Source organism: Polyodon spathula, chromosome 1, assembly GCF_017654505.1.
Source record: "Polyodon spathula isolate WHYD16114869_AA chromosome 1, ASM1765450v1, whole genome shotgun sequence".
Taxonomy (NCBI): domain Eukaryota; kingdom Metazoa; phylum Chordata; class Actinopteri; order Acipenseriformes; family Polyodontidae; genus Polyodon; species Polyodon spathula.
The window spans coordinates 49,411,317-49,438,594 of NC_054534.1; the positions used below are offsets into that span (position 1 = coordinate 49,411,317).

At 37.9% G+C, this 27,278-nt stretch overlaps 1 protein-coding gene across 1 annotated transcript in view; it reads right to left on the reverse strand.

Annotated features, from left to right (window-relative positions):
- LOC121320899 (zinc finger protein GLIS3-like) overlaps window positions 1–27,278 on the reverse strand; it is a 241,771-nt gene that overhangs the window by 15,657 nt on the left and 198,836 nt on the right. Inside the window, exon 8 of the mRNA XM_041259711.1 lies at window positions 16,721–16,917. Coding sequence (XP_041115645.1) covers window positions 16,721–16,917 — 197 coding nt within the window. The remainder of the gene's footprint in view (window positions 1–16,720; window positions 16,918–27,278) is intronic.

Below are 27,278 nucleotides of genomic sequence, written 5' to 3' on the forward strand. Positions count from 1 at the left end.
ATCAAATGTTTAAATCAAGACCCAACCACATTCCACACATGGTAATGACAGGGATGAAATTAATCTCATCCCGCCAAACCTAAATAAAAATACACTATTAATAAGTGTAGTGAAAATGAAATGAACTATGATCATTTTGAATAGTGGATGCAAACAAACCTCTGTTGTGGTACTTGCTAATGGCCGCTATAACATACAAATTGAAATTGCTTACTGGGAAAACAAATCGGGTTGTAGAAGATTGAAAACATCACCATTAGTTATGGGTGGAAGTAATAATAGTGATTCAGATACACTTATTTCAGACACTGATCAGGACCATGCTGAGGAATGACTGTATAATAAATAAAAAACAACACAACTGACACTCAGCACAGAAAAGGAAAATTCAGCTCCACAATGCCTAATTCCCTGAAAACCAACTTGCTGTTTTACAGTTACAAGTTTAAACTGTTCACTTTGGTTACAGCCACATTTTAACACCAAGTATAGACCATTTCAAATGCAGTCTCTGTATTGTCTCACATAATGCAAACTTTATTTTAAATTGTGTTCAAGTTCAAAGTTATTGCAACTTTAAATACAATTCTATTTGCAGTTCACTCTCTGTCTAATAACTCTGATACAGACTAAGTAGAGTAAGCCCTCCACAACAAGCAACACAGAACTTTGAACTCTGGCAGGAAAAAATTGCTCATCAGAGATTATGAAAAAATACTGCATGGGGAAGTGTGTGATAATTTATTGCCCATCCTTGGGGTGGGATGCTTGGATAAACCCCTCAGGCTTCGCCCCCTAAATTCTCATATCAGACACTACCCCATGCATTATTCTCTAGTTATCAACCGTAAATAGGTCGCAAACATAATTTCTGGGGAAATTGTTTGATTAAGATGACATTGAGAATCCACTTGAGAAAGTTTAAACAACGACATCTCACTCCTGATAGTTGATTAACGATCCAAAGCAATCTATGGTTACAACCACTCTCCTGACAGTTATTTAAGACGATGGTTAGTCTTAACAGGGGCATTGTTAGTAACACAAATATTTACTCTTGTTAATATTTGATAATCAAAGCATCATTAAATCAGTCTCATATATATGTTTTGGTTTAGACGCAGAATAATTGCCTTGTAAAACCCACATCAATTTGTATAAATCCCATACAAACAATTGTTCATTAACTCAAAGCATGACTTGAAAGCAATAATACTTTTCTTACATTCTACCTCAAAAAAACCTGTTAATTTTACTTTAGTTGGATTACTCTCGAGTTCAGAAAGGAATAAACACTATGTGTTAACAGTTAACAGGCTCTTGTCTTTCCTGTTGGCAGAGAAGTCCAGGTTCCGGGGTCTGTCTTCTCTCGCGTTCCATCTCCACTTCAGGGTTCGAAAGAAATGTCTTTGCAAAAACAAGAGTCATTAACTATTTAGATATTCCACTGAAAAAGCAATTCCTCCACCAGTATGTGCATTCTTCGTCCGGTTATGTCTGGGATATTCCACCGCAAACTCCGGCACTGCTAGCACAATATATTTGTCTGATGACTTCAAATATTCATCCAACTATTTCTCCGGTGATCAATCCAGCTAAGTTAGAGATTTGATTACAAGTACTTATGCAGCAGACTCCCACACCAAGGCAAATGATAGAGTAGTTATTTCATATCAGAATGTCCAATAATGGTATCTCTGTTAAAGCAGGTTGCAGGCTGGGTCTTCAGATTGTCAAAGTTCAGAGACTTGTTTCTGTTGCAAGAGCCTTGGATTTCGTGTCGGGAGCACTGACTGAATGTCATGCTTCTCCTTTTGTAACTCCTCTTTTCACCCCTGTGATTGGATACACTCACCCCTCGTTATATTGCCCCTCGCTATACTGCGGATTCTGATATAGCACTCTCCTGGAGTTGGCTCCCAATTTTTACTGTCTAACTGTGCATGCCTTAGCTGCAATATACAGTGCTGAGAAAAAGTTTGTGAACCCCAATGATAATTGTAGAAATTCCATAGTTTTACAATGATAGCCTTCTTAAATCAAAACCAGTCTTTTCTTAAATATCCAATAGAGTTTATGTAACCAATTCCATGTCTTTTGAAACACAATTATGTATGAATTAGATAAACAATGAGTAATTAAGATTCAGGGTATGTGAAAAAGTAAGTGAACCTGGTTTTATCAACTCAATTAAGGGGATAATTAGAATCAAGTGTTTAAATAATTAGGTTGATCTTCAGGGGTGAGTTTGGGAGGCCCCACCCTATATAAAGATCAGAAACTTTGTGAGTTTGGTTTTCACCATACAGGTGTGTGGAAATACATCATGTCACGATCAAAATAAATCTCTGAGGAAATCAAAAAAGTTATTAAGAACATAAGAACATAAGAAGGTTTACAAATGAGAGGAAGCCATTTGGCCCATCTTGCTCGTTTGGTTGTTAGTAGCTTATTGATCCCAGAATCTCATCAAGCAACTTCTTGAAGGATCCCAGGGTGTCAGCTTCAACAACATTACTGGGGAGTTGATTCCAGACCCTCACAATTCTCTGTGTAAAAAAGTGCCTCCTATTTTCTGTTCTGAATGCCCCTTTGTCTAATCTCCATTTGTGACCCCTGGTCCTTGTTTCTTTTTTCAGGCTGAAAAAGTCCCTTGGGTCGACACTGTCAATACCTTTTAGAATTTTGAATGCTTGAATTAGGTCGCCACGTAGTCGTCTTTGTTCAAGACTGAACAGATTCAATTCTTTTAGCCTGTCTGCATATGACATGCCTTTTAAGCCTGGAATAATTCTGGTCGCTCTTCTTTGCACTCTTTCTAGAGCAGCAATATCTTTTTTATAGCGAGGTGACCAGAACTGCACACAATATTCAAGATGAGGTCTTACTAGTGCATTGTACAGTTTTAACATTACTTCCCTTGATTTAAATTCAACACTTTTCACAATGTATCCAAGCATCTTGTTAGCCTTTTTTATAGCTTCCCCACATTGCCTAGATGAAGACATTTCTGAGTCAACAAAAACTCCTAGGTCTTTTTCATAGATTGCTTCTCCAATTTCAGTATAACCCATATGATATTTATAATGTACATTTTTATGTCCTGCATGCACTACCTTAGACTTTTCTCTCTTAAATGTCATTTGCCATGTGTCTGTCCAGTTCTAAATCTTGTCTAGATCATTTTGAATGACCTTTGCTGCTACAACAGTGTTTGCCACTCCTACTTTTGTGTTGTCTGCAAATTTAACAAGTTTGCTTACTATACCAGAATCTAAATCATTAATGTAGATTGGGAATAGCAGAGGACCTAATACTGATCCCTGTGGTACACCGCTGGTTACCACACTCCATTCTGAGGTTTTTCCTCTAATCAGTACTTTCCGTTTTCTACATGTTAACCACTCCCTAATCCATGTACATGTATTTCCTTGAATTCCAACTGCGTTCAGTTTGAGAATTAATCTTTTATGCGGGACTTTGTCAAAAGCTTTTTTGAAATCCAAATAAACCATGTCATATGCTTTGCAATTATCCATTATCGATGTTGCATCCTCCCATGCTGACTGTCTCCCAGGACCCTGTTACCATATAGGTAATTTTCCATTTTGGATCTTATTATAGTTTCCATAAGTTTGCATATAATAGAAGTCAGGCTTACTGATCTTTAGTTACCTGGTTCAGTTTTGTTTCCCTTTTTGTGGATCGATATTACGTTTGCAATTTTCCAGTCTTTGTCGGTACCACCCCTGTGTCAAGAGACTGCTGCATGATCTTGGTTAGCGGTTTGTAAATTACTTCTTTCATTTCTTTGAGTACTACTGGGAGGATCTAATCCGGCTCAGGGGATTTGTTTATTTTAAGCGCTCCTAGTCCCTTTAACACTTCTGCCTCAGTTATGCTAAAGTTATTTAAAACTGGATAGGAACTGGATGACATGTGGGGCATGTTGTCAGTATCACACTACATAGTTTCCGCTCCTCCCTCAAAATGCATCTCTTAAGGAACCAAAAAAAAAAAAAAAAAAAAAGATTGTTACACGGTGTTATCTTGGCAAAGGAGAAATGCTCACTAACAGGGATGTAAACAAATTTGTGCACAAAATTTGATAGAAATAAGCTTTTGTGCGTATGGGAACATTTCTGGGATCTTGTGGGAACAATACTTTAAATGTTTTGTTTATTTTTGTTCAGTGTAGTAACTATTTAAAATATTATCCTTTGATTGTATTATGATGTGTTTTATAAATGCTTGTAAACGTAACTTTGTATAGAGAATGAAACTGAAATTCTTATGCTTTTCCAATGAAGGTAACTAAATGTAAAATCCTTGATAACAAAATAGGCAGATCCATTCCATGCCTATACAGTTATTTAAACTCAAAGCAAAGATTCCCTCTACTCTTTGGACACTGGACTCTCTGGATTTCCACTGGATTTGCTCTTTCTTCAATCTCATCATTCTCAACTCAAACTCTGAAGTTCTTCAACTAAGACGCAATGATGTAATATGCAAAGCTGTCCTGGATAAGATGGCCTGTTTCCGGAACAATGAAAGCTTTAGCCTACAGTACAGGCTTCACAGAGATGCTGCACAGCTAACTTCTACTGAGAGGATGGCTGTGTTAAGAAGACTTTCTTTTAAACATCACACCAACAGAATAAGTATCAAACTTATATTGTGTGTTTACAAGTATCTGAACTGAAGCCATGATATTGAGATCGTCACAATACATAATGTGCATCTATTCAATTAGATGCTGAACATTGTACATGCATACTTAGCCATGTGGAAGCTGGCACATGTATATATAAATGTAATGCGTGACTCAACCAAACAATGTATGATGAACTATTAAGACTGCTTCACTAATGCAGAACTATGACCGGAGAGCACATCAAGGATTTATTATGAACATTTAACAATGCATTACTTTTTCCTTGAATGTTTTAATTTGTTTCTTCTTTATACACATGTTTTTAACTATGAAGTCTAACCTTTATTCTTGGTCCTTTGAGAATAAGAATAAATGTAATAATTTGGATTGTCAGGTTTCATTTTGTCTTACAACAAATACACATTTAGGATTGATTTGAAATACTTAAACATACATATTAATTGTTAATCTCTTTTCATCATGATTCTAGGGATAATTAAGCCAGAATCGTTAGTTCTTAGAGGTATTGTGTTTATTATGGTTAATAATTACATTATGAGCTGTAATGGGTATTTTCTTTAATGGTAATTGGCGAGGACACAGTTGTGACATAACCCCTAGATATACAATGCAAATATGCACATCAGTTGTTGCAGATGAAAATACAGATGGGAGAGACGTGTCCTGAACATTGTATTTAATTTGTCATTTTCATGTAGTCCAGGGTACACAAATCAAAGTTAATGTATTTTTTACACCCCCCAGAAAACACTTTTTATGAAGAAACTGAAATAAAAATGTAAATGTTTAAAAAAAAAATATTACAATGAAGAAACTACTGCACTGAAATAGATACATGCAAATTAAAGCAGTCGTTTTCTTTATTAAAGGCTAATATTAAAACACTTCTGAGAAAACATGGTATTCAAAAAAAAAAAAAAAAAAAAAAAAAAAAACATCTCATTTGCTTATGTAATGTCCATCAATATATAGTTGTAACGATCACTGCACAACTGAGAAGCAGTTGTAATGTCCTCCCTAAGGAGATACTACTGGCCCAATATCTATAACTAAGTCAGCAAGAGTGACAGATAACAAAAGCAGGGACATCATAAGAACATAAGAAAGTTTACAAATGAGAGGAGGCCATTCGGCCCATCTTGCTCGTTTGGCTGTTAGTAGCTTATTGATCCCAAAATCTCATCAAGCAGCTTCTTGAAGGATCCCAGGGTGTCAGGTGTCAATTTCACGAACAAACGGTTTATTGTTGTGAACTATAATGTAATAAATGAAATAAGGACAACAACTTATTGCAGAGAACATTTAGTGGAAGGTACAGGCGAGTACAAACATCCAAACAAAAACAGTAATGTGAAATGAATGTGGTGTCTGGTGGGCCTCCAATAAACCCACACACACACACACAAACACCACACCAATACAAAACCAACACAGTGATAAGCCAAAAAGACAAAGGTGAATGAATAATTATATGGGGAAACCAAACACAAAGACAGTCTTGATGGCAATGGATGATAAATGAAATTTAGTCCAGTGAAGCAACACACCTGAAATCCAAAGTAACAAAAAAGAACAAAACCAAAATTACAGGAACCAAAGTATCAAAGTAGAAAATAACCAGCAAACAAAAAAAGGAATAATCTCACCAACAAATAATGAAGCCCCGAATAGAGGCCTGTACTGATGATGATGGATGAAGGTTGATGAAAAAATAGCAATCACAGAAAATGGTGAGTCTGTCGAGTAGTACCGGGTTGAATGGTGAACAGCCGTTTGGAAAATATCAGGAGGATCAGGAACGAAATGGAGACTGAACACACTCACAAAAACAACAACAGACCTTGAACAGCAACTAAACTTAAACAAGTAACAGTGTAAACAAAAAAGAAAGGTTTAGACAAAGTACAGGATTAACAAAAGAGTAAATGGATGCACCAGTATTTATCTAAAATAAAGTTAAAGTTACACTGGAATTAAGTAATGTGCTGTTTGTTTGTATACAGATTCCTCAAGAGAAAAGGGAGTCTTTTCCTGGCCTAGTCAGCCAGCTTTAATACTGGTACTGGCTTCCAAGGAGCTCTGAGATTGGAGGAGTGGATATCTGAATGAGCCAATGGGGGGAGAGGATGAACAGAGGGTGATAGCAAGAAACTATGGGAATTTGAGTTTTAACCTGGCCATATTATACTTATAATGCACATTTTTATTTTCTGCGTGCAGTACCTTACACTTCTCTCTATTAAATGTCATTTGCCATGTGTCTGCCCAGTTCTGAATCTTGTCTAGATAATTTTGAATGAAAACAGTGTTTGCTACTCCTCCTATTTTGTTTCACCATTAATAAAGGAAAACAACTGCTTTAATTAATTTTCATGTATCTATTTCAGTGCAATGTATTTTCTTATAATAACATTTACATTTTATTTCAGTTTTTTCATAAAAAAAAATAATGTTTTCTGGGGAGAGAAAAAATACATTAACTTTGATTTATGTACTATGGGTTACTCTTAAATTAATTCACAATCCAGTTTATGGTAAATGGTGCATGCATGACTTAGAAACTTGGCTCAGTCAGCTGAGTCCCAAAAACTGTTTGAAAATGCAAAGCGGGCCACAATATGGGATGTTATCTAAAAACCAGAGCGGCCCAGAAATTGGGATGTTATCAGAGTGGCCTGGAATTTGGGACGTTATCTGAAAACTATAGCGGCACAGAATTTGGGACGTTATCTGCAAACCAAATCAGCCCAGAATTTGGGACATTATCTGAAAAGCAAAGCGGCCTAGAATTTGGGATGTAAATGAAAACAGGACAGTCTATAAAACTGTGATTACATTAGAGATAAACTAATGTATCCTGTAACAAAACTGCAATAGTGTATATATTGATATTAAAATATGTCACTCCAACGATTATAGCTATATGATTTGAAAGAAAAAAGTACACCACAGAAGCAAATTCTTACATTCGTGCATAACATATATATATATATTATGCTCTCATATGAGTTTAACATGCAGCCATGAGTTAAACATGAGTTTGATATGCAGCCTACAGCACTCAGTATTCCCAGGTAGTCTCCCATCCAAGTGCTAACCAAGCCCAACATTGCTTTGCTTAAGCGTTGCATGGTAAGTTTGACTTGAAGAGCTTTTTGCCATCAGAGACGTTGCCCAGTGGCCACTACAAGGAAGTAGCTCTTCTTGACCCCCCGTGTATAACATGATAATTCATGTAAAGTAATAACCCATAGTTTATTATATTAGTACAGCAAAATACCACATTATGTTTTAATTGAAAGGTTGTGGAAAGCAGATCTCTTGTTCTCTCTCTCTTTGATCACAATGTTAAAATGCCTCCAAGCTTTCCCACTCGTGTGACGACATATTCATGTGACAGACATGGACCAATCAAAACACGAGACTGTTATGCAATTCCATTCCAAAAACCGGGTCTGTGTCATACCTCATAACAATCCAGCACCTCTGCAGTTGACAACGACTGATATCCCATCACGCCTTTCTTCTTAAAGGCGTACAGCCTATATAAATGAACCCCCAGTATCTCTCACAAGCACCTGGGTACATATTACTATATCACAACAAAAGGAATATACTTTTTTTTTGGTGCATATGTATAGCTATAATGTACTATACATCACCTTACAGTACAATAACATGACAAAAAATGGACAATTGTAATACCTGAGAATAAACTTAATTTTTTTAATAAGTTAGCCTACGCAAATATAGTATTAGGTGGTGGGTAGCGCCGATCGCCGGCTTATTTTGAAAACCCTGCATTCATTGTCACTATTTTTGCTTTGAAAATAATCGGCTATTTTTAGCAGTCATTTTTAACGTTTTAGCCTCTTGAAGTGTAACACAGAAAACGCAACCCTTCACTGTCTGATTGGTTAAATTTTGTGTCAAGACATAACACAGATGTCATGGGGTTAAAATATTTTTTTTTTCACCCAGCAACGCTTAAGTGATCTCGTCTGCTAGAAGCGCAATCAATCCTTATTGTTAAAGGCACAGTAGCATCTGCAAGATGGGCTGATCAGGTTTCTTCAGCCTGTCCGGCTGAAAAGGCCTGGGGAGTATATTGTAATGCCAGCAATAAGCTGTTTTTTCAAAAGACCTTTATTTGTTGACTGACCTACAGTACATTTTTACTAGTGGACTGCTTTAAGAAAGATTTTTTTCCTGAAAGCTACAGTATCTCAGGGACTTAAATAAAAAAAAAAAAAAAAAAAATTCATTAGGTTAATGTGAAAATGTATGTTCAAATTACTTTGTTAACTCTTAATAAATTGGTAAAAATGGATTTGGTCATTTTGAAAAACAGAATTTGCCTTTGCCAAGAATGGAAAATCAGGAGCCCTATGGATTAGGCTGCGAAAATCTTAATTTCAACGCCACCAAAAATGTTAGTAAAACAAGGCAACATATTCAAATATTTGGGCAGGAGCCACTCTCCAGAGTACAGCAAAAACGCTTTAAAATCAATGGCTTTGATAAGCTACATAAAGACAGAACTATCACTGTGAATGCTGGAAAAAATATGGACATGTTTATAGAATGAGCGTAGAGAAGCTGACTTTGGGTGCTATAGCATATTTCTCTACATCCGCCATCTGTTAACACCATAGAAGACTGTTGAAACACCTGTTCCCATTTCATGTAATTTCATGTAATCTGAAGGAGTAATTTGTGTCCAAAGAAGCTAAACAAATACTTTGTAGATAGCTGCTTAATATTCTTTATCAATAAATTATTTATCAATATTTCTATAATTGGTCATTTTGTTTGCTTGTTTTATAAAATAGACAATTATTTTGTTTTGAAGTAAATTAAACTATTGTTTGTGGGACACTGACAGAGAGCAAATGAATCCTAGTCAACAATCTCCCTCCCTATCTGTGAAGGTACTGGTTGGTCTGACAGTTCATTCCGGAGTCAGTCGGAAGCCAGCCATCCAGGAAGGGGGCGAAATCACAATGCCCAAAGTCATCATCCTAAAGAGGTATGCGATGTCAGTCATGGATTGGAGGAGACGTGACTGAACTAGCTATCACAGGGGACATGACTAAGGGTATAATTGGGGATGTGATGATGTAATCTGTTCCTTTGATGTAGTTATGAGAATGACCGAGAAAGGAAATGGACTGTGAAAAGCATATCGTGAGCATTAAGTGCTTTGTTTGTTTGTGGAAACTAACTGTGTTTGTCACTGTTAGACTGTTAACATGAACTGGGAGCTGTCGCTACAGGCCAACATCAACCCAGGACTACACTGTACAACTGTCACTATAATTACCTTGCACCACACCTGTTACTCAGAGCACTCACTGTCAGAAGAAGCGACTGTGTTTGTGTGTTGTTCTTTGTACTATTATTTCAGAACGGAACCCCTTGGTTTATAAGCTGTTTGGCCAAAAAAAATAGTCCAATCTTTAATGGTAATGGGGTAGGTGTTAAAAAACAGCCTTCCCCATTTTAAAGCAATGCTACTTTGAACTACTGTACAGCCACACGTGTGTTCTACAAGGTTCTTTATTGGCTCAGTCTGACGCTGCAATTTAGTGCTGTGAAAAAGTATTTGCCCCGTCTGATTTTCTGCATTTTTGCACATTTTTCACATTGAATTTGGTCAGATCTTTTTGTGAGTTGTAGTAATATATAGAGGCAGTCTGAGAGAAAAAAATGACACAAAGTTTGGTGGTGCTTTCATTTGTTTGGTGTGCAAGGTAATCAAACATGCAATCTTCAGGTGTGAAAAAGTTATTGCCCCCTGGTTAAATCAACCCAATTAAAGAGATAATTGAGGTCAACTGTTTTATTTTTATTGATTTTATATTTTGGTTAACAATCAGGCCTGATTTGGGCCAGCCTTGGAAAAAGGGAAACAAAACTGAACCAGGTAACTACAGACCAGTAAGCCTGACTTCTTTTATATGCAAACTTATGGAAACTATAATAAGATCCGAAATGGAAAATTACCTATATGGTAACAGGGTCCTGGGAGACAGTCAACATGGTTTTAGAAAAGGGAGATCGTGTCTAACTAACTTGCTTGATTTTTTTGAGGATGCAACATCGATAATGGATAATTGCAAAGCATATGACATGGTTTATTTAGATTTCCAGAAAGCTTTTGACAAAGTCCCGCACAAAAGATTAATTCTCAAACTGAACGCAGTTGGGATTCAAGGAAACACATGTACATGGATTAGGGAGTGGTTAACATGTAGAAAACAGAAAGTACTGATTAGAGGAAAAACCTCAGAATGGAGTGTGGTAACCAGCGGTGTACCACAGGGATCAGTATTAGGTCCTCTGCTATTCCTAATCTACATTAATGATGTAGATTCTGGTATAGTAAGCAAACTTGTTAAATTTGCAGATGACACAAAAGTAGGAGTGGCAAACACTGTTGTAGCAGCAAAGGTCATTCAAAATGATCTAGACAAGATTCAGAACTGGGCAGACATATGGCAAATGACCTTTAATAGAGAAAAGTCTAAGGTAGTGCACGCAGGAAATAAAAATGTACATTATATATATCATATGGGTTATACTGAAATTGGAGAAGGAATCTATGAAAAAGACCTAGGAGTTTTTGTTGACTCAGAAATGTCTTCATCTAGACAATGTGGGGAAGCTATAAAAAAGGCTAACAAGATGCTCGGATACATTGTGAAAAGTGTTGAATTTAAATCAAGGGAAGTAATGTTAAAACTGTACAATGCACTAGTAAGACCTCATCTTGAATATTGTGTGCTGCTCTAGAAAGAGTGCAAAGAAGAGCGACGAGAATTATTCCGGGCTTAAAAGGCATGTCATATGCAGACAGGCTAAAAGAATTGAATCTGTTCAGTCTTGAACAAAGAAGACTACGTGGCGACCTAATTCAAGCATTCAAAATTCTAAAAGGTATTGACAGTGTCGACCCAAGGGACTTTTTCAGCCTGAAAAAAGAAACAAGGACCAGGGGTCACAAATGGAGATTAGACAAAGGGGCATTCGGAACAGAAAATAGATGCACAATATGCCACAATTAAAAGAAATTCCTGAAGAAAAAAGTTGTTGATGCCTATCAGTCTGGAAAGGGTTACAAAGCCATTTCTAAGGCTCTGGGGCTCCACCAAACCACAGTCAGTCATACATGGCAATGCCTAGGAGTTGGAATAATAGCAGGATGTACCATTTCTCCACTGGCTTTTACCATGGCAATGGAAGTAATTATAAGGGCATCAAAATGGGTAGTTGGAGGAGAGCGATTGGCTTCTGGAATGCGACTGCCACCAATTCGATCATACATGGATGACCTGACAAAAATGACTACAACAGTAGCCTGTACTAATTGGTTATTGGGCAAATTAACCAATAACATTGATTGGGCACAAATGCAATTCAAGCCCACTAAATCAAGGAGCATCTCTATAATTAAAGGTAAAGTAATAGATAAAAGGTTCTACATTAATAGCGAGGCAATACCAAGTGTCCGAGAAGCCAGTGAAAAGTCTAGGGAGATCGGGTACGACGGGGATCTAAAGGACACAGTTCGTGTGGGAGAAGTTAGACAACAAGCAGTGGAAGGGTTGAAGAGCATAGACAGCAGTGCTTTACCAGGCAAACTGAAACTCTGGTGCTTTCAGTTTGGTCTACTGCCAAGAGTGCTGTGGCCACTGACTGTGTATGAGGTTTCCCTGACAACAGTTGAAAAGCTGGAAGCTTTAATCAGTTCATACGTCAGGAAATGGTTGGGAGTTCCACGCTGCCTCAGCAAAGTGGGACTTTATGGTAAATGAATACTGCAGCTACCAATCTCTGCTCTAACCGAGACTGACTGGAAATGACATTAGTAGATTCACTTGACAAATGCGTAAGGGAGGCAGCACCTGTGTTGAAAACTGGAAGAAAACGGACGGCAAAGAAAGCTGTGGAAGATGCCAAGGCTGCCCTTCGAATGGGAGATATTTTGGGGAAAGTTCAGCATGGAAAAGGAGGTTTTGGTCTCAGTATAGCTCCTCCTACATGGCACAAGGCAACGGAGGAAGCTGGTAGTCAATGAGGTGCAAAAGCAGGAGGAGAGGATCAGGTGTGTAAAGGCTGTTTCCATGGGCAAGCAGGGAGAATGGACGAGATGGGAGAGTGTGGAACAACGCAAGATCGGCTGGCAAGACCTATGGACAATGGAACAGAGCAGGATCAGTTTCCTCATCAGATCAACATATGAAACCTCTGGGTGGGTGAGGATCCCTCATGTCCTTTCTGTTCATTACCTGCAACATCAAGGCACATTTTGACAGGATGTAAGGTGGGTCTTAGCCAAGGACGGTTTACTTGGCACCATGACCTGGTGCTGCGATGACAAACGTAATCTGACCAATAAGTTGCCACCAGCTCCATCAAAGCATTACACACAAAAGACAATATTCCTCCATCCAGGAAAACAACCACCAAGAAAAGGTGTTAAAATCAAGCCTCGCTCAGGACAACTGGAAGATGCTGGCAGATGTTGGTCTTATTTTTCCACCTGAGATTGCCACCACTAACCTTCAATCAGACATTGTCTTGTGGTCTGGATCAGCACGCCTTGTTTATCTGATAGAGTTAACAGTGCCATGGGAAGATGCTGTGGATGACGTATATGAGAGGAAGAAACTTCGGTATGCTCAACTAGCTGCTGAAGCGGAACAGCGAGGATGGAGAGTTCGAGTTTACCCAGTGGAGGTGGGTTGTCGAGGATTTGTGGCACACTCTACAACCCGGTTTCTCAGAGACGTCGAGTTCAGTGGCCAAGAGTTGTGTCGCACAGTGAAGAGCAGCAGAAAGGAGCAGCAACTGGCTGTGGTTGAGACACAAAGATTCTGGATGGGGATCTCAAACACAATAGAAAGAAAGCAACGCTGATATACAGGTAAGTAAGCTGGGCTGAGCTGAGTGGGGGATGGAGCGAGGTGATGCTGGGATGCCAGAATCACTGTTGAGCCCTTGAGGTGTCATGGGCTAGTCAACGAAACACAGAGGATGGAAGGTGCCCACTTGAAGACCGCAGAGATGTACCCTACTTTGCTCAATCCAGATTTGTCATGTTGATGCGCTGGGGAGACAGCACTGGGTTGATCCACGGAGCCAGCATCGCAGCCGTTGTGTGTGCTGATGCGCTGGGGAGGCTAAATGAGCTGATCCCTGGAGCCAACATTACACTTCAGCAATCAACACCAGACAGAAGGATATCTACATCATCAGATGGAAAACAACGCAAATGGATGGAGATGCAGATGGCTCACACTAGTTTACTGCAAAGCTACGTCTTAGTTGGTGCTTATCTTGGCGAGAGTCGAGTTCAAGTCAGCATGAAGTTCAACATCTACTCTCATGTAATGGAAATCACTTGTCCAAATGGAGAAAGTTTAGGACAGTAGTGAATCTTCCCAGGACTCCACCATTAGAAAGACACTGGGCAAAAATGGGATTCATGGCAGAGTAACAAGGTGGAAACCACTGCTCACTAAGAAGAACATGAAAGCTTGTCTCAAATTTGCCAAAAAGCACCTGGGTGATCCTCAACCATTCTGGAACAATGCTCTATGGACATATGAGTCAAAAGTGGAACAAGAAATTTAAAGTTTTGGAATGGCCTAGTCAACTTTTTGACCAACATGGGCCCAGTTATGTCTGGCGAAAACCAAACACGGCATTCCACAGTATAACAACAGTCAAGCATAGTGGTGGTAGTGTCATGATTTGGGGATGCTTTGCTGCATCAGGACCTGGACAACTTGCCATCATTGAAGGAACCATGAATTCTACTCTGTATCAGAGAATTCTACAGGAGAATGTCAGGCCATCTGTCCGTGAGCTGAAGCTGAAGAGCAGCTGGGTCATGCAGCAAGACAATGACCCAAAAACGGTAGAACATTCAAACAAGCAAGTCTACATCAGAATGGTTGAAGAAACAAGAAATTTAAAGTTTTGGAATGGCCTAATCAAAGTCCAGACCTAAACCCCATTGAGATGTTGTGGCAGGACCTGAAATGAGCAGTTTATGCTCGAAAACACACAAATGTCACTCAGTTGAAGAAGTTCTGCATGTGAAGGAGTGGGCCACCGACATCTGGAAAATTGCAAACCGATACAAAAAGAAACAAAACTGAACCAGGTAACTACAGACCAGTAAGCCTGCAAACTTATGGAAACTATAATAAGAGTCCAAAATGGAAAATTACCTATATGTCCGCTGTAAGAGACTGATCGGATTTGTAGATGGACTGGGGTATTTATGTTTCAACCTGTGTAGCTTCCTCACAAATTTGTCTTTTTCTTACTGTAATTGGCTGCAAAAACAATAGGGCTAGCCAAAGATTAGATAATGTCTGCTGGATTGTTTTTTCTTGTGTAGTTCCCTAGTAACTGAAGACATTGTATTCAAGGAAACACATGTACATGGATTAGGGAGTGGTTAACATGGAAAACAGAAAGTACTGATGTAGTTGTTAGGTATAGTAAGCAAACTTGTTAAATTTGCAGACGACACAAAAGTAGGAAGTTTTAGGGGAGGCTAGACAAGCTTCAGTGCAGACAATGGCAAATGCATATGCGAAAAGTGTATACTGCACGTATGCATTAAAATTGTGCGTATTTCTGATTTTTGTATGTGTACAAACGGTAGGTATGCAGCTTATGTGGACCTTTATGTATAAACAAATTGCGCAGACTCTTACATCTCTGTTTCATTAATTGAAACATATCTGTTTTCCAAAAATGCCACATTTTACTGAATTTTGACAGCCTGTTTGCTTCTCATTGGACAGTTTCCCTAGTTATGGTGTGCGTAGCTCCAGGATCGGATCAAGATTATTCATCAGTGGAGCCTGATCCAGATCGGTATAGTAAAACACCATCTTATAATCAGGGACCAGCTGTAACAATTTCAACTCTTCAAGAAAAAAAACAATAGTGATTACCCTTGACCTTAATTATACCCACCCCCCAAAAAAAATTCTCATATAAAAAAGGAAAAGAGAGTTGAGTGACAAACTCTGGGTAAGTCAGTGCATAATTACAGTATTTCAGTATTTTTCCTGTGAAGTTTGTCCAGACACAGACAAATAACTGATCCCCTTAACACAAATACATATCCCTGCTTGTTCAAAATAACTATTACAACATATATCAAAATATGCAGAGTAAAGAGATAAGAAAAAGCACACAATCAACTACCAGTGCCTGGTATCTTCCTTCATAAAGCCCCACCTATTGAAGTATTTAATTCAGCCAGTGAACACAATAGAAGTGCACATTAATAATAAATCCCCAATAAATACAACATAAATGTGCATTAACAATTAATGAGTCCTGTATGCACCATGATGAAATCTAAGTTAAGTTCATGATCCAACCTTTAATCCAGAGAAAAATGCCCATTTGCACAAAGATCAGAGTTAAACCACAAACAGTTAATGGCAAACACCTAACACAACCACCACAAGTAAGAGGCATGAAAAATGAGCTTCCTATATTGAGGTGCTTGTTTAACCCTGATGAAAAATATCACTTGTCCAAGCCAAAATGCTTACTTGTAAATCCGCGTCCACATGAAAAAACAAACACAGCAAGTAATTCAACATGTATGAGTATAAAAATGCTTTGATCTCATCCAGTGTTCTGAAACCTGTCCACAGCCACACCCTCAGAAACTAGACCTCTTGACCAGCACGGAAATGAAGAAACCGGGTTTCATTTGTTCTTATGTCCAAATCGGCATTCAAACTCGATCTGTCTCAATAAATGCACATGATGGCCTTTAACTGAAAACCTTGAATACCATATACAGGTCCTAATAGTGATGGCCATCATGCTTTAGTTTAAATTTTATTGGCAGAATTGGGATGGTAACTCTGGATTTGGAGCTGAACACGCAAAACAGTTCAGCAGGGCACCTGGACAGCAGGCAAGCTGGCTTGGGTTAACTTAATTATGGATAAAGGATCATTAAATTACCACAATCTAAAAAAGCTGTTTTCCTACCTTTTGCTTCCGTCATCCGCCGCTGAGATCTGTGGTAACTGGCTGTGGGCATGGTGTGGGCTACCCTGCAGTGGCAACGGGTGAGGAGGTGGGGCAGCACTTGTTGCGGTTCCACTTCGACTTGACTGGGTGCTCGAGAGCATGCCTGCAGGGGCATAATTCATAGTGTTATACAGAGGCTTCAGTAAGGCACTAGGCTAGTGACAGAACTCCCACATTTATTTTATTCGTCAAGTAATTCAGCACAGATACATTAAAGATATTAAATTTATTAAAAATAATTATATCTGTACATGTAGTCAGTTACCTCTTTGATAAATGAGCATAGATATTGGGTTGCAGTCATAATTACAACCTGATTAAACAACATATTTACTAGGCTGCTATATAAAAATAATTATAATGGATTAGCTAAAACATGTGTCTTCTTGTACTTGGTTTGTTATTGTACCACAGAATTTAAGATTAATTTTATTTGCATAATAATAAATTTGAAAACAGACAGTTTATTCAATAATTCACAAGCTTATGTTGCAAGCTTTTGTTATCTAGATCACGAGTCTTGCTACAGGTCTTGTGTTTTAGCAATATTAAATTCTAGCAGTATTCTAACACAATCTTTAATAAGTCTGATTTCAGAATTTAGGTTTTAACCTGACTATCAGAACCACACATATAAAATCTATTCAGTTGAAGCGGTAGCTATATTAACCAGCAAATCCAATCGTGATTGGTTCATGCCATTCAATTAATTTTTTCAATCGCGCAAATTTCACACTGAAATGTGTCAAGGCATCAAAGTCCGGTGAATTTTTTTTTTTTTTTTTTTTTTTTTAGAATACAATACTCCTATGAAGGCTTTCACACTGGCTGCGTCACAGACCACCTTCTATTTTTCTGGGTGCGCCGGGCGTAAATTTGTCTCACTAACCAATCACACTCCAGCTCTCACCCCCTCGTCGGCATGACAACAAACATCAACAGGTAGCCCCAACAGTATTTCATTAACACAAACAGAGATCGGCCTAATGAAAATGAGCAATTTAAAACAGATATTGCCAAAATTAAGTTTCCTTAAAGATAATAATATAGCTACAGTAAAGAAAACAAGAACTTTATTGGATTTTTTACAGCAACACAAAATGAGACCCAACGTGTTCAAAAAATACCTCCGTCTGAATTGAACGAATACATGTATAAATGGAATATATATAATCTTTATGTTTATGTATATTTTACATTATTTATTTTAGGAATGCTTACTACCTATTTGTGGTGAACGACATGAGTAAAGAGCCCTGTGTTTCAAACACAAACTGTAGCTTTCAACTGAATAATTGTATAAAGTTTAGTTTTTTAAGATTAAGAAATTCAACTGTAGCCTACATGGTAAAATATGCAACACCCAGTAGGCTAGACTGGAAAGAGAATGGGAAAAATGCCAAACTGATTTCCAGGTCTTGAAAAACCAAGTCTCCATGTGGCAAAGTTCCCCGTCCCTGGGCTATTTATTTGTGTTGTATGTTGGTGTAGTGTGTTAATGTTGGTGTATTGTAGTTGGTACACGGGATAATATGGGTTATGAATATGAGTGATTTAAAATGTCTATTTGTATTTAGGCACAAGGATTGCACAGCACTTCACGTGCAAGTAAAATGTAATATGTGAGCACGGAGCACTAAATAAATTCACGTGCAGTTGTACCATAACTCGAATTGAATGATTGATTAGGAATCGCGTCTTGGTAGAGCTGCATAAAAGCAGCATGTTTTCACTCACTCGGGGTTTTGTGTTCGGTGAGTGGAGATTGGGAGAGAGAGAGGAGAAACGTAAACTATAATATCAATTGCTACGAGTGCTGGAAGGACTAGTACCGTACTTGTTTTATGTAGCGTTCGTCCAACCTGTTTTGTTAGTGTCTACTCGTTTTGTTTGTCTATTTATTTTGGCCTCAAGTGCCATGTCCTGTTTTGATGTCAGTGTTTTGTTACAACCTTTTTATTTTCTGCTCTTTAATTATTAAGAGCAGAAAATTATTTAATTTCACCAAAACTCCATCTCTCTGTGTCTCTTCTGTGTTGGTTCATGTTTCTGGTCTGACATCACCCACTGCAAACGTCTTTGTGATACTCTGTTATGAAAGTCTTGAAAAATTATGGAGTTTTACTAGTATCACGGGAGAATGAAAATAATTCTGTGATTATTTTGTATTACTAATAATTGATATTGAAAGAGCTGCTGACCTGCTAGCAGCAACTGTATAGGCAATTTACTAGTAGCAACTGTATTGCTTGCGACCAAGTCCTGACAGGATTGCACCGTGTAACACCCCTGACAATGTCCTGACAACTCAAGCAATCCTATCCAGTCAGCACACTGGTATATGTCATATGACTCTGTCTGCTCCAGTGAAATGAAGGGTAAAATGGACACTGTGGCAGCCAAAGTATTTGCCCCCGGCTGATTTTCTACATTTTTGCATATTTCTGACACTAAATGTTATCAGATCTTCAACCAAAATCTAACATTGGATAAAATGGACCCGGAGTGAACAAAATAACACAACATTTTGATACTTATTTCATTTATTTATTAAAGAAAGTTATGCAACACCCAATGCCCCAGCGTGAAAATGTAAATCGCCCCTGTAGACTCAATAACTGGTTACGCCACCTTTAGCAGCAATATTTGTAACCAAACGCTTCCTGTAGTTATTGATCAGTCTCTTACAGTGCTGTGCAGGAATTTTGGCCCGGACTCCTTCATGCAGAACTGCTTCAACTCAGTGACATTTGTGGGTTTGAGCATAAACTGCTAGTTCCACGTCCTGCCACAACATATCAATGGGGTTTAGGTCTGGACTTTGACTAGGCCATTCCAAATCTTTGAATTTCTTGTTTTTCAACCATTCTGCCCTGCTTGTTAGTTTCGGGTCATTGTCTTGCTGCTTGACCTAGCTGCACTTCAGCTTCAGCTCACGAACAGATGGCCTGACATTTTCCTCTACAATTCTCTGATACAGAGCAGAATTCATGGTTCCTTCAATGATGGCAAGTCATCCAGGCCCTGATGCAACAAAGCACCCCAAAATCATAGAACAAAAGAACATAAGAAAGTTTACAAACGAGAGGAGGCCATTCGGCCCATCTTGCTCGTTTGGTTGTTAGTAGCTTTTGATCCCAAAATCTCACCAAGCAGCTTCTTGAAGGATCCCAGGGTGTCAGCTTCAACAACATTACTGGGGAGTTGATTCCAGACCCTCATGATTGTCTATGTAAGAAAGTGCCTCCTATTTTCTGTTCTGAATGCCCCTTTGTCTAATCTCCATTTGTGACCCCTGGTCCTTGTTTCTTTTTTCAGGTTGAAAAAGTCCCTTGGGTCGACATAGTCAATACCTTTTGAATGCTTGAATTAGGTCACTGCATAGTCTTCTTTGCTCAAGACTGAATAGATTCAATTCTTTTAGCAATGTCTGCATATGACATGCCTTTTAAGCCCGGAATAATTCTGGTCGCTCTTCTTTGCACTCTTTCTAGAGCAGCAATATCTTTTTTATAGCGAGGTGACCAGAACTGAACACAATATTCAAGATGAGGTCTTACTAATGCATTGTACAGTTTTAACATTACTTCCCCTGATTTAAATTCAACACTTTTCATAATGTATCCGAGCATCTTGTTGGCCTTTTTTATAGCTTCCCCACATTGTCTAGATGAAGACATTTCTGAGTCAACAAAAACTCCTAGGTCTTTTTCATAGATTCCTTCTCCAATTTCAGTATAACCCATATGATATTTATAATGCACATTTTTATTTCCTGCGTGCAGTATCTTACACTTTTCTCTATTAAAGGTCATTTGCCATATGTCTGCCCAGTTCTGAATCTTGTCTAGATCATTTTGAATGACCTTTGCTGCTGCAAAAGTGTTTGCCGCTCCTCCTATTTTTGTGTCGTCTGCGAATTTAACAAGTTTGCTTACTATACCAGAATCTAAATCATTAATGTAGATTAGGAATTACAGAGGACCTAATACTGATCCCTGTGGAACTCCACTGGTTACCACACTCCATTCTGAGGTTTTTCCTCTAATCAGTACTTTCTGTTTTCTAAATGTAAACCACTCCCTAATCCATGTATATGTGTTTTCTTGAATCCCTACTGCATTCTTTTATGCGGAACTTTGTCAAAAGCTTTCTGGAAATCTAAATAAACCATGTCATATTCTTTGCAATTATCCATTACCAATGTTGCATCCTCAAAAAAAATCAAGCAGGTTAGTTAGACACGATATCCCTTTCTTAAAACCATGTTGACTGCCTCCCAGGATACTATTACCATATAGGTAATTTTCCATTTTGAATTTTATTATAGTTTCCATAAGTTTGCATATAATAAGTCAGGCTTATTGATCTGTAGTTACCTGGTTCAGTTTTGTTTCCCTTTTTGTGGATTGGTATTATGTTTGCAATTTTCCAGTCTGTCGGTACCACCCCTGTGTCAAGAGACTGCTGCATGATCTTGGTTAGCGGTTTGTAAATAACTTCTTTCATTTCTTTGAGTACTATTGGGAGGATCTCATCTGGCCCAGGGGATTTGTTTATTTTAAGATCTCCTAGTCCCTTTAACACTTCTGCCATTATGCTAAAGTTATTTAAAGACATTTAACCTCCTCTTTGAATGTTCTCTTGCTGTTGTAATATTGGAAAAACATTTTGGAATTGGTTTTCTCTCTTGGCCTTTCTAACTTCCTTTTTGACTTGCGTTTGCAGTTCCCTGTACTCTTTCTGCGTCCTTTCTTTTTGGTCCCTTTTTAACGCTCTGTAAACTAGCTTTTTTCGCTGATTTTTTTTTTAATTGATCTATTAAAAGATTTTGGCAATTTAGTTTTACATTTAGATTTGTCTACTTTAGGGATGTAATTGTTTTGTGCCTCTAATACTACATTTTTGAAGAACAACCATCCTTCTTCTGTGGGTGTTTTCTCTATTTTACTCCAATCTACTTCTGTTAGTCTCTGTTTCATACCTTCATAGTTTGCTTTTCTAAAATTGTAAACCTTAACTTTAGTTACTTTTTGGGTTTTAAAAAGCACTTCAAATGAGACCATGTTGTGGTCTGAGTTTGCTAGTGTTTTTTGAGTTATTCTGTCTTCGTTATTTGAAATCACACTAAATCAAGACATTCAATTTCGTCCATCGTGCTACCCACTGGGATTTCCCATTTTATATAGGGGAAGTTGAAATCCCCCATTAGTATGGCTTCTCCTTTGCTACACGCATTTCTAATGTCATTGTATAACAGATTATTTTGCTCACCATCTGAATTTGGCGGTCTATAGCATGCTACTATTATTATGCCCTTTGAATTTTTGTCTGTTATTCTGACCCATATTGATTCGGTTTTATTTTCTTTGTCCAGGTTTAACACCTGGGCTTCAAGACTGTTTTTTATGTATAGTGCTACCCCTCACCTCTTCTGTCCTGCCTGTCTTTCCTATACAGTGTACACCCACAAATACTATATTCGTCCCCATCACTCTCAGACAACCACGTTTCTGTAACACCTATCACATCATAGTTACTTGTTAGTGCAGTAGCTTCAAGTTCTAGAATTTTGTTTCTGATACTTCTAGCATTTAGATAAATACATTTAATGGTTGTCTTACCTGAGTTGTTGTCCTTGTTTTGATGCGGTCTCCCTTCTGTTTTTTTGTTGATTTCTCCCCCCTTCCTCTAGTTTAAATGCTTCTGAACCTGCTCAAGGATCTTTTCTCCAAGTAGATTGGTTCCCTTTTTATTTAACTGCAGTCCATCCCGTCTATACAGATAGTCCTTGTTGTAGAATGTGGTCCAATGATCAAGATAGGTGAAGCCTTCCTATGTGCACCACGTCTTCAGCCATGCGTTTAGATTAATTACTCCCAGCTGTCCATATGGTCCTTTGCAAGGTGCCGGTAGTATCCCAGAAAATACCAAAGTTTTGGTCTTGTCTTTTAATTTCCTTCCTAGCTCTCTGAATTTGTTTTGCAGGGATTTTGGTCTGTCTCTTCCAATGTTGTTTGTACCTATGTGGACGACTACTACCTGGTCATCTCCTGTTCATTCTAGGAGCCTGTCCACATTCTCAGTGATGTGCACTGTTTTAGTAAGGGGGTCCAAGCTGCGAATTGAACTTGCTGTGTTTCTTAATATGGAGTCCCCAACAATCAAGATCCGCCCTTCTTTTTGCTGGATGACACTACCACCACCATGCTTGACCGTTGGTATGAGGTTCTTACTGTGGAATGCAGTGTTTGGTTTTTGCCAGACATAATGGGGCCCATGTTGGCCAAAAAGTTCCACTTTTGACTCATCTGTCCATAGAACATTGTTCCAGAACTCTTGAGGATCACCCAGGTGCTTTTTTGGCAAAATTGAGACTTAGTGAGCAGTGGTTTCTGCCTTACTACTCTGCCATGAATCCCATTTTTGCCAGTGGACGATTTTACGGCTTGCTCTTGACAGGAATTTGGCAGATTTTGGCAGGACGGCCACTCCTGGGAAGAGTCACTGCTGTCCCAAACTTTTTCCATTTGGACAATATGGCTCTTACTGTGGTTTGGTGGAGCCCCAGACCCTTAGAAATGGCTTTCTAACCCTTTCTAGACTGATATGCATAAACAACTTTTTTTTTCTTTTTTTTTTCCCGGAGGTCTTCAGGAAGTTCTTTTAATCGTGGCATGATGTGCCTCTAGAACCTGTGTGCTGACAACTTCACTCTGATGGAAGGGTCAAAGCTCGTCAAATTTATATTGGGTAGGGCTGGCCCAAATCGGTCTGATTGTTGACCAAAGTATTCAAACAGCTGACCCTAATTATCCCTTTAATTGGGTTGAGTTAACTAGGGGGGCGCAATAACTTTTTCACACCTAAAGATTGCATGTTTGATTACCTTGCACACCAAACAAATGAAACTTTGGTGTCATTTTTTTCTCTCAGACTCCCTCTATATCCTACTACAACCCACAAAAAGATCTGACCAAACTGAAAGTGAAAAATCGCAAAAATGCAAAAAATCAGACAGGGCGAATACTTTTTCACATCACTGTATATACATTTATATTGAAGGCTTTGATTTTTTAAACAAAGTTACAGACTGGATTTACAAGCTTCTGTACTCTGCTCACTAAGATTCACATTTTTTACCTTTATTAAATCATTAATGTTATTTCCCAACCCTGGAAAAAAAAAAACGAATACGATAGTTATTATCACGTATACTTGTTAACATAGCTTGCTAACATCACTTTTTATCATTTCTTTAATGCGATTTAATGAAATGTAAATGTATCCAGTAATTTTATTTTAAATGTATGGTGCTTGCTTGTAACTTAAAGTAGTGAGTGCAACAGCAGTCTCGGGTCCAAACCATCAGCCGAGTGTAGACATACTATTTACATCCTCGCTATATGGCCTTCTATATGATTAAAAACTGATTTAAAAAAAAAAAAAAACTCCTGCTGATGTTGGCTCGTTCAGCTCTGTGCAACCGGCACGGTAAAGCAACATTGATGTGTTTAAATTTAAATGAACATTTGCAATTGAAACAAAACTGAAACTTTGATGTACTTTTTTTTGGGGGGGGGGCAGTGGTAGGACGGCTGTAGTGGGGACGTCAGACCAGAAGAAACACATAGTACTGTGAGAGGAAATGATAAATGGATGCGCTGCTGCACGTTTTATTATTATAAAATAAAACAGGACAAAAAAAACAGGACACTGCACTGGCAGCCAAAACAAAGAGACAAACAAAAATGAACTACACAGACAAACATGGTGAGCTGAAATTATGATTTACTTTACGTTATTATTTTCTCCTCTCCACACGCGTTCTCCACTCACCGAACACACAACCTTGAGTGAGTGAAAACATGCTGCTTTTATGCAGCTCTACCGAGACTTGAATGCTAATGAATCATTCAATTGGAGTCTCGGTACAACTGCACGTGAATTGATCTAGTGCAATTCCCCACGCTCACATATTATTACATTTTACCTGCCCGTGAAGTGCTGTGTAATCCTCATACCTAAATACAAATATACATTTTGAATCACTTGTGTTACACAGACCGATTTATATCCCGTGTACCATTGACTAGACACCAACATTAACACGCTACACGTAACATACAACACAAATAAATAGCCCAGGGGCGGGGCACTTTGCCACGGGGGTGTTGTACTGTGTTCTTAAACAAATAGGATATAGCCAGAATACTGGATGCAGCATGCCACAAACAGGTACTGTACTTGTAATTCTACTTTTATTAATTTTTATTCACAATCTTATTGCTATTATTATTATTATTATTATTATTATTATTATTATTATTATTATTATTATTATTATTAGGCTTCCAAGCAGAATGGCTGGAAGCCTATTGTTTTTCAAAAGATTATTATTATTATTATTATTATTATTATTATTATTATTATTATTATTATATTATTATTATTTCCTTTTTCTTTCCCTCCGCCGCAATGGTAAATCTTTAACAACCCATAAAATGAAAACCATTGCAGGTAGAGACTCGCCGTTTGGAATGTTGGAGTGGCAAACATTGCTATAAATATATATAAATATACACTTGGTGTGTATATATATATATATATATATAGATATATATAGTATATATTATATATACACACACACACACACACACACACACACACACCTATGGGAAGTTGCAGCAGATTTGGCAGCTATGTGGATTTTTGCTAAATTTTGGTCATTTTCAAAACTTCTCCAAAATCGCTTATGCTTTAGCTCTGAAACTTGCTGTACATGTTTATGAATGGTCAATTTTTAAGTTATTCAAAGAAAAAGTTTGTCAATTGCAGCCAAGTTTATGACATCAGAGGTCAAAAGAGAAAGTAGTCAATATAGAATGCAGATAGGGCCACTGTTACAACGGAACACATACTGGAACCCATATGTGTTTTATCAAAAACAATCATTCCCGTGACCTTTGATCTCTCATGATAGGATTACCACTGTTGTTATTTCTTATTGTCTGCCAAGGACTTTAACAGCCCATAAAACAAAAACCTTTGTACGAAATCACTCGCAGTTTGGTATGGTGGTACAGACTATGGCTAGTTGACCCGGAAAAAAATGGAGCGAATAGGTCACATGGTTCGGCAGCCATATTTGATTTTTTTATTTTTGGTAACTCATTTTGAAGACACTAAAACAACAAAAACCATTGCTGCTATTGCCCTCAAACTTCTCGCATATGTTGAGGAGAGGTGTGCAATTATACATATCATGTGACGTGACACATAGCCAGAGAAAAACATCTTAAACATAAGACATTAAAAACTCTCCAACATAACAGCTTAAAAGCTATTAATCAACCAGTGTGAATTTTATATATCTCAATAGTGATAACTTTATCTTCCATCACTAGAACCAGTGATTCCAGATTGTACCATGACTTAATGTTTGTCAGGGCTGGTCAGCCTCTATCTAAGTGTAGATTTTCCATAGCGGTGGGTAAAATTAAGCCCACAATGCACTACTCAGTTAGGTCTAAAAATGGAGCAAAAGTGCTGTAGCTCAAAAACTAACAGACAGAATAACACAAAACTTCTAGAAAAAAATTCAGCTAATCAGATCTGAAATCCAAAACAGCAGACAGATTGATTGAACTTAACCACACTTTGGAGTTGCACAAAATAGGGGCTTATAATGGAAAGAACATTGCAACCTGCCACTAATATATATATATATATATATATACATATATATATATATATATATATATATATATATATATATATATATATATATTAGGGCTGTCAATTAATAGCAGTTAACTTCTGCAATTAACTGTTTACATTAACTACGTAATATGCTCTGTAACATATAGCAGAATATATGGCTGTATTTTAAAGTGTTTTAATATATCAGTGTTTGAGTTTAAACATTGTATAATTACACTATGTTTATTAACAATTGGTTCTAAAACCATGTTCAATTTATGAATGCTATGACTGGTGAATATTCTCAACGTTAAGTTTAAATATCTATGGCTATCCAGTGAATAACCTGCAATGGTACAAAGGTAAGCGGTAAACTGCCAGAGGTTTAAAAATAAAGTTTAGGTTTCCAAAAACTGAAAAATAATGTACATTTCAGAGTTTACAAAAAGGCCTTTTTCAGGGAACAAGTAATGGGTTAACAACTTACAGCTGTTCTGCAGCAATGGAAGTAAATTAAGCCTTGAAAGTTGATGCTAACGATTCCTACAGGTGTCCCAACTTTTGCTAATTACTTACAAACCCTCTGCCTGTATAAAAGCAGTGTTGGAACAGAGTGTGTTACTACACCCTCTTAAGCATCAAAAGTCACTTGGAAAGTGGAAGAAACTCTGACAGGAAGAGGTTTGGCAGACCCAAAGCCACAACAGAATCAGAAGACAAGTTTCTGAGAGTCAACAGCTTGCTTGATAGGCGGCTCACAGGACAACAGCTTCAAGCACAGCTTAACACTGATCGAAGTAAGCAAGTCTCAGTT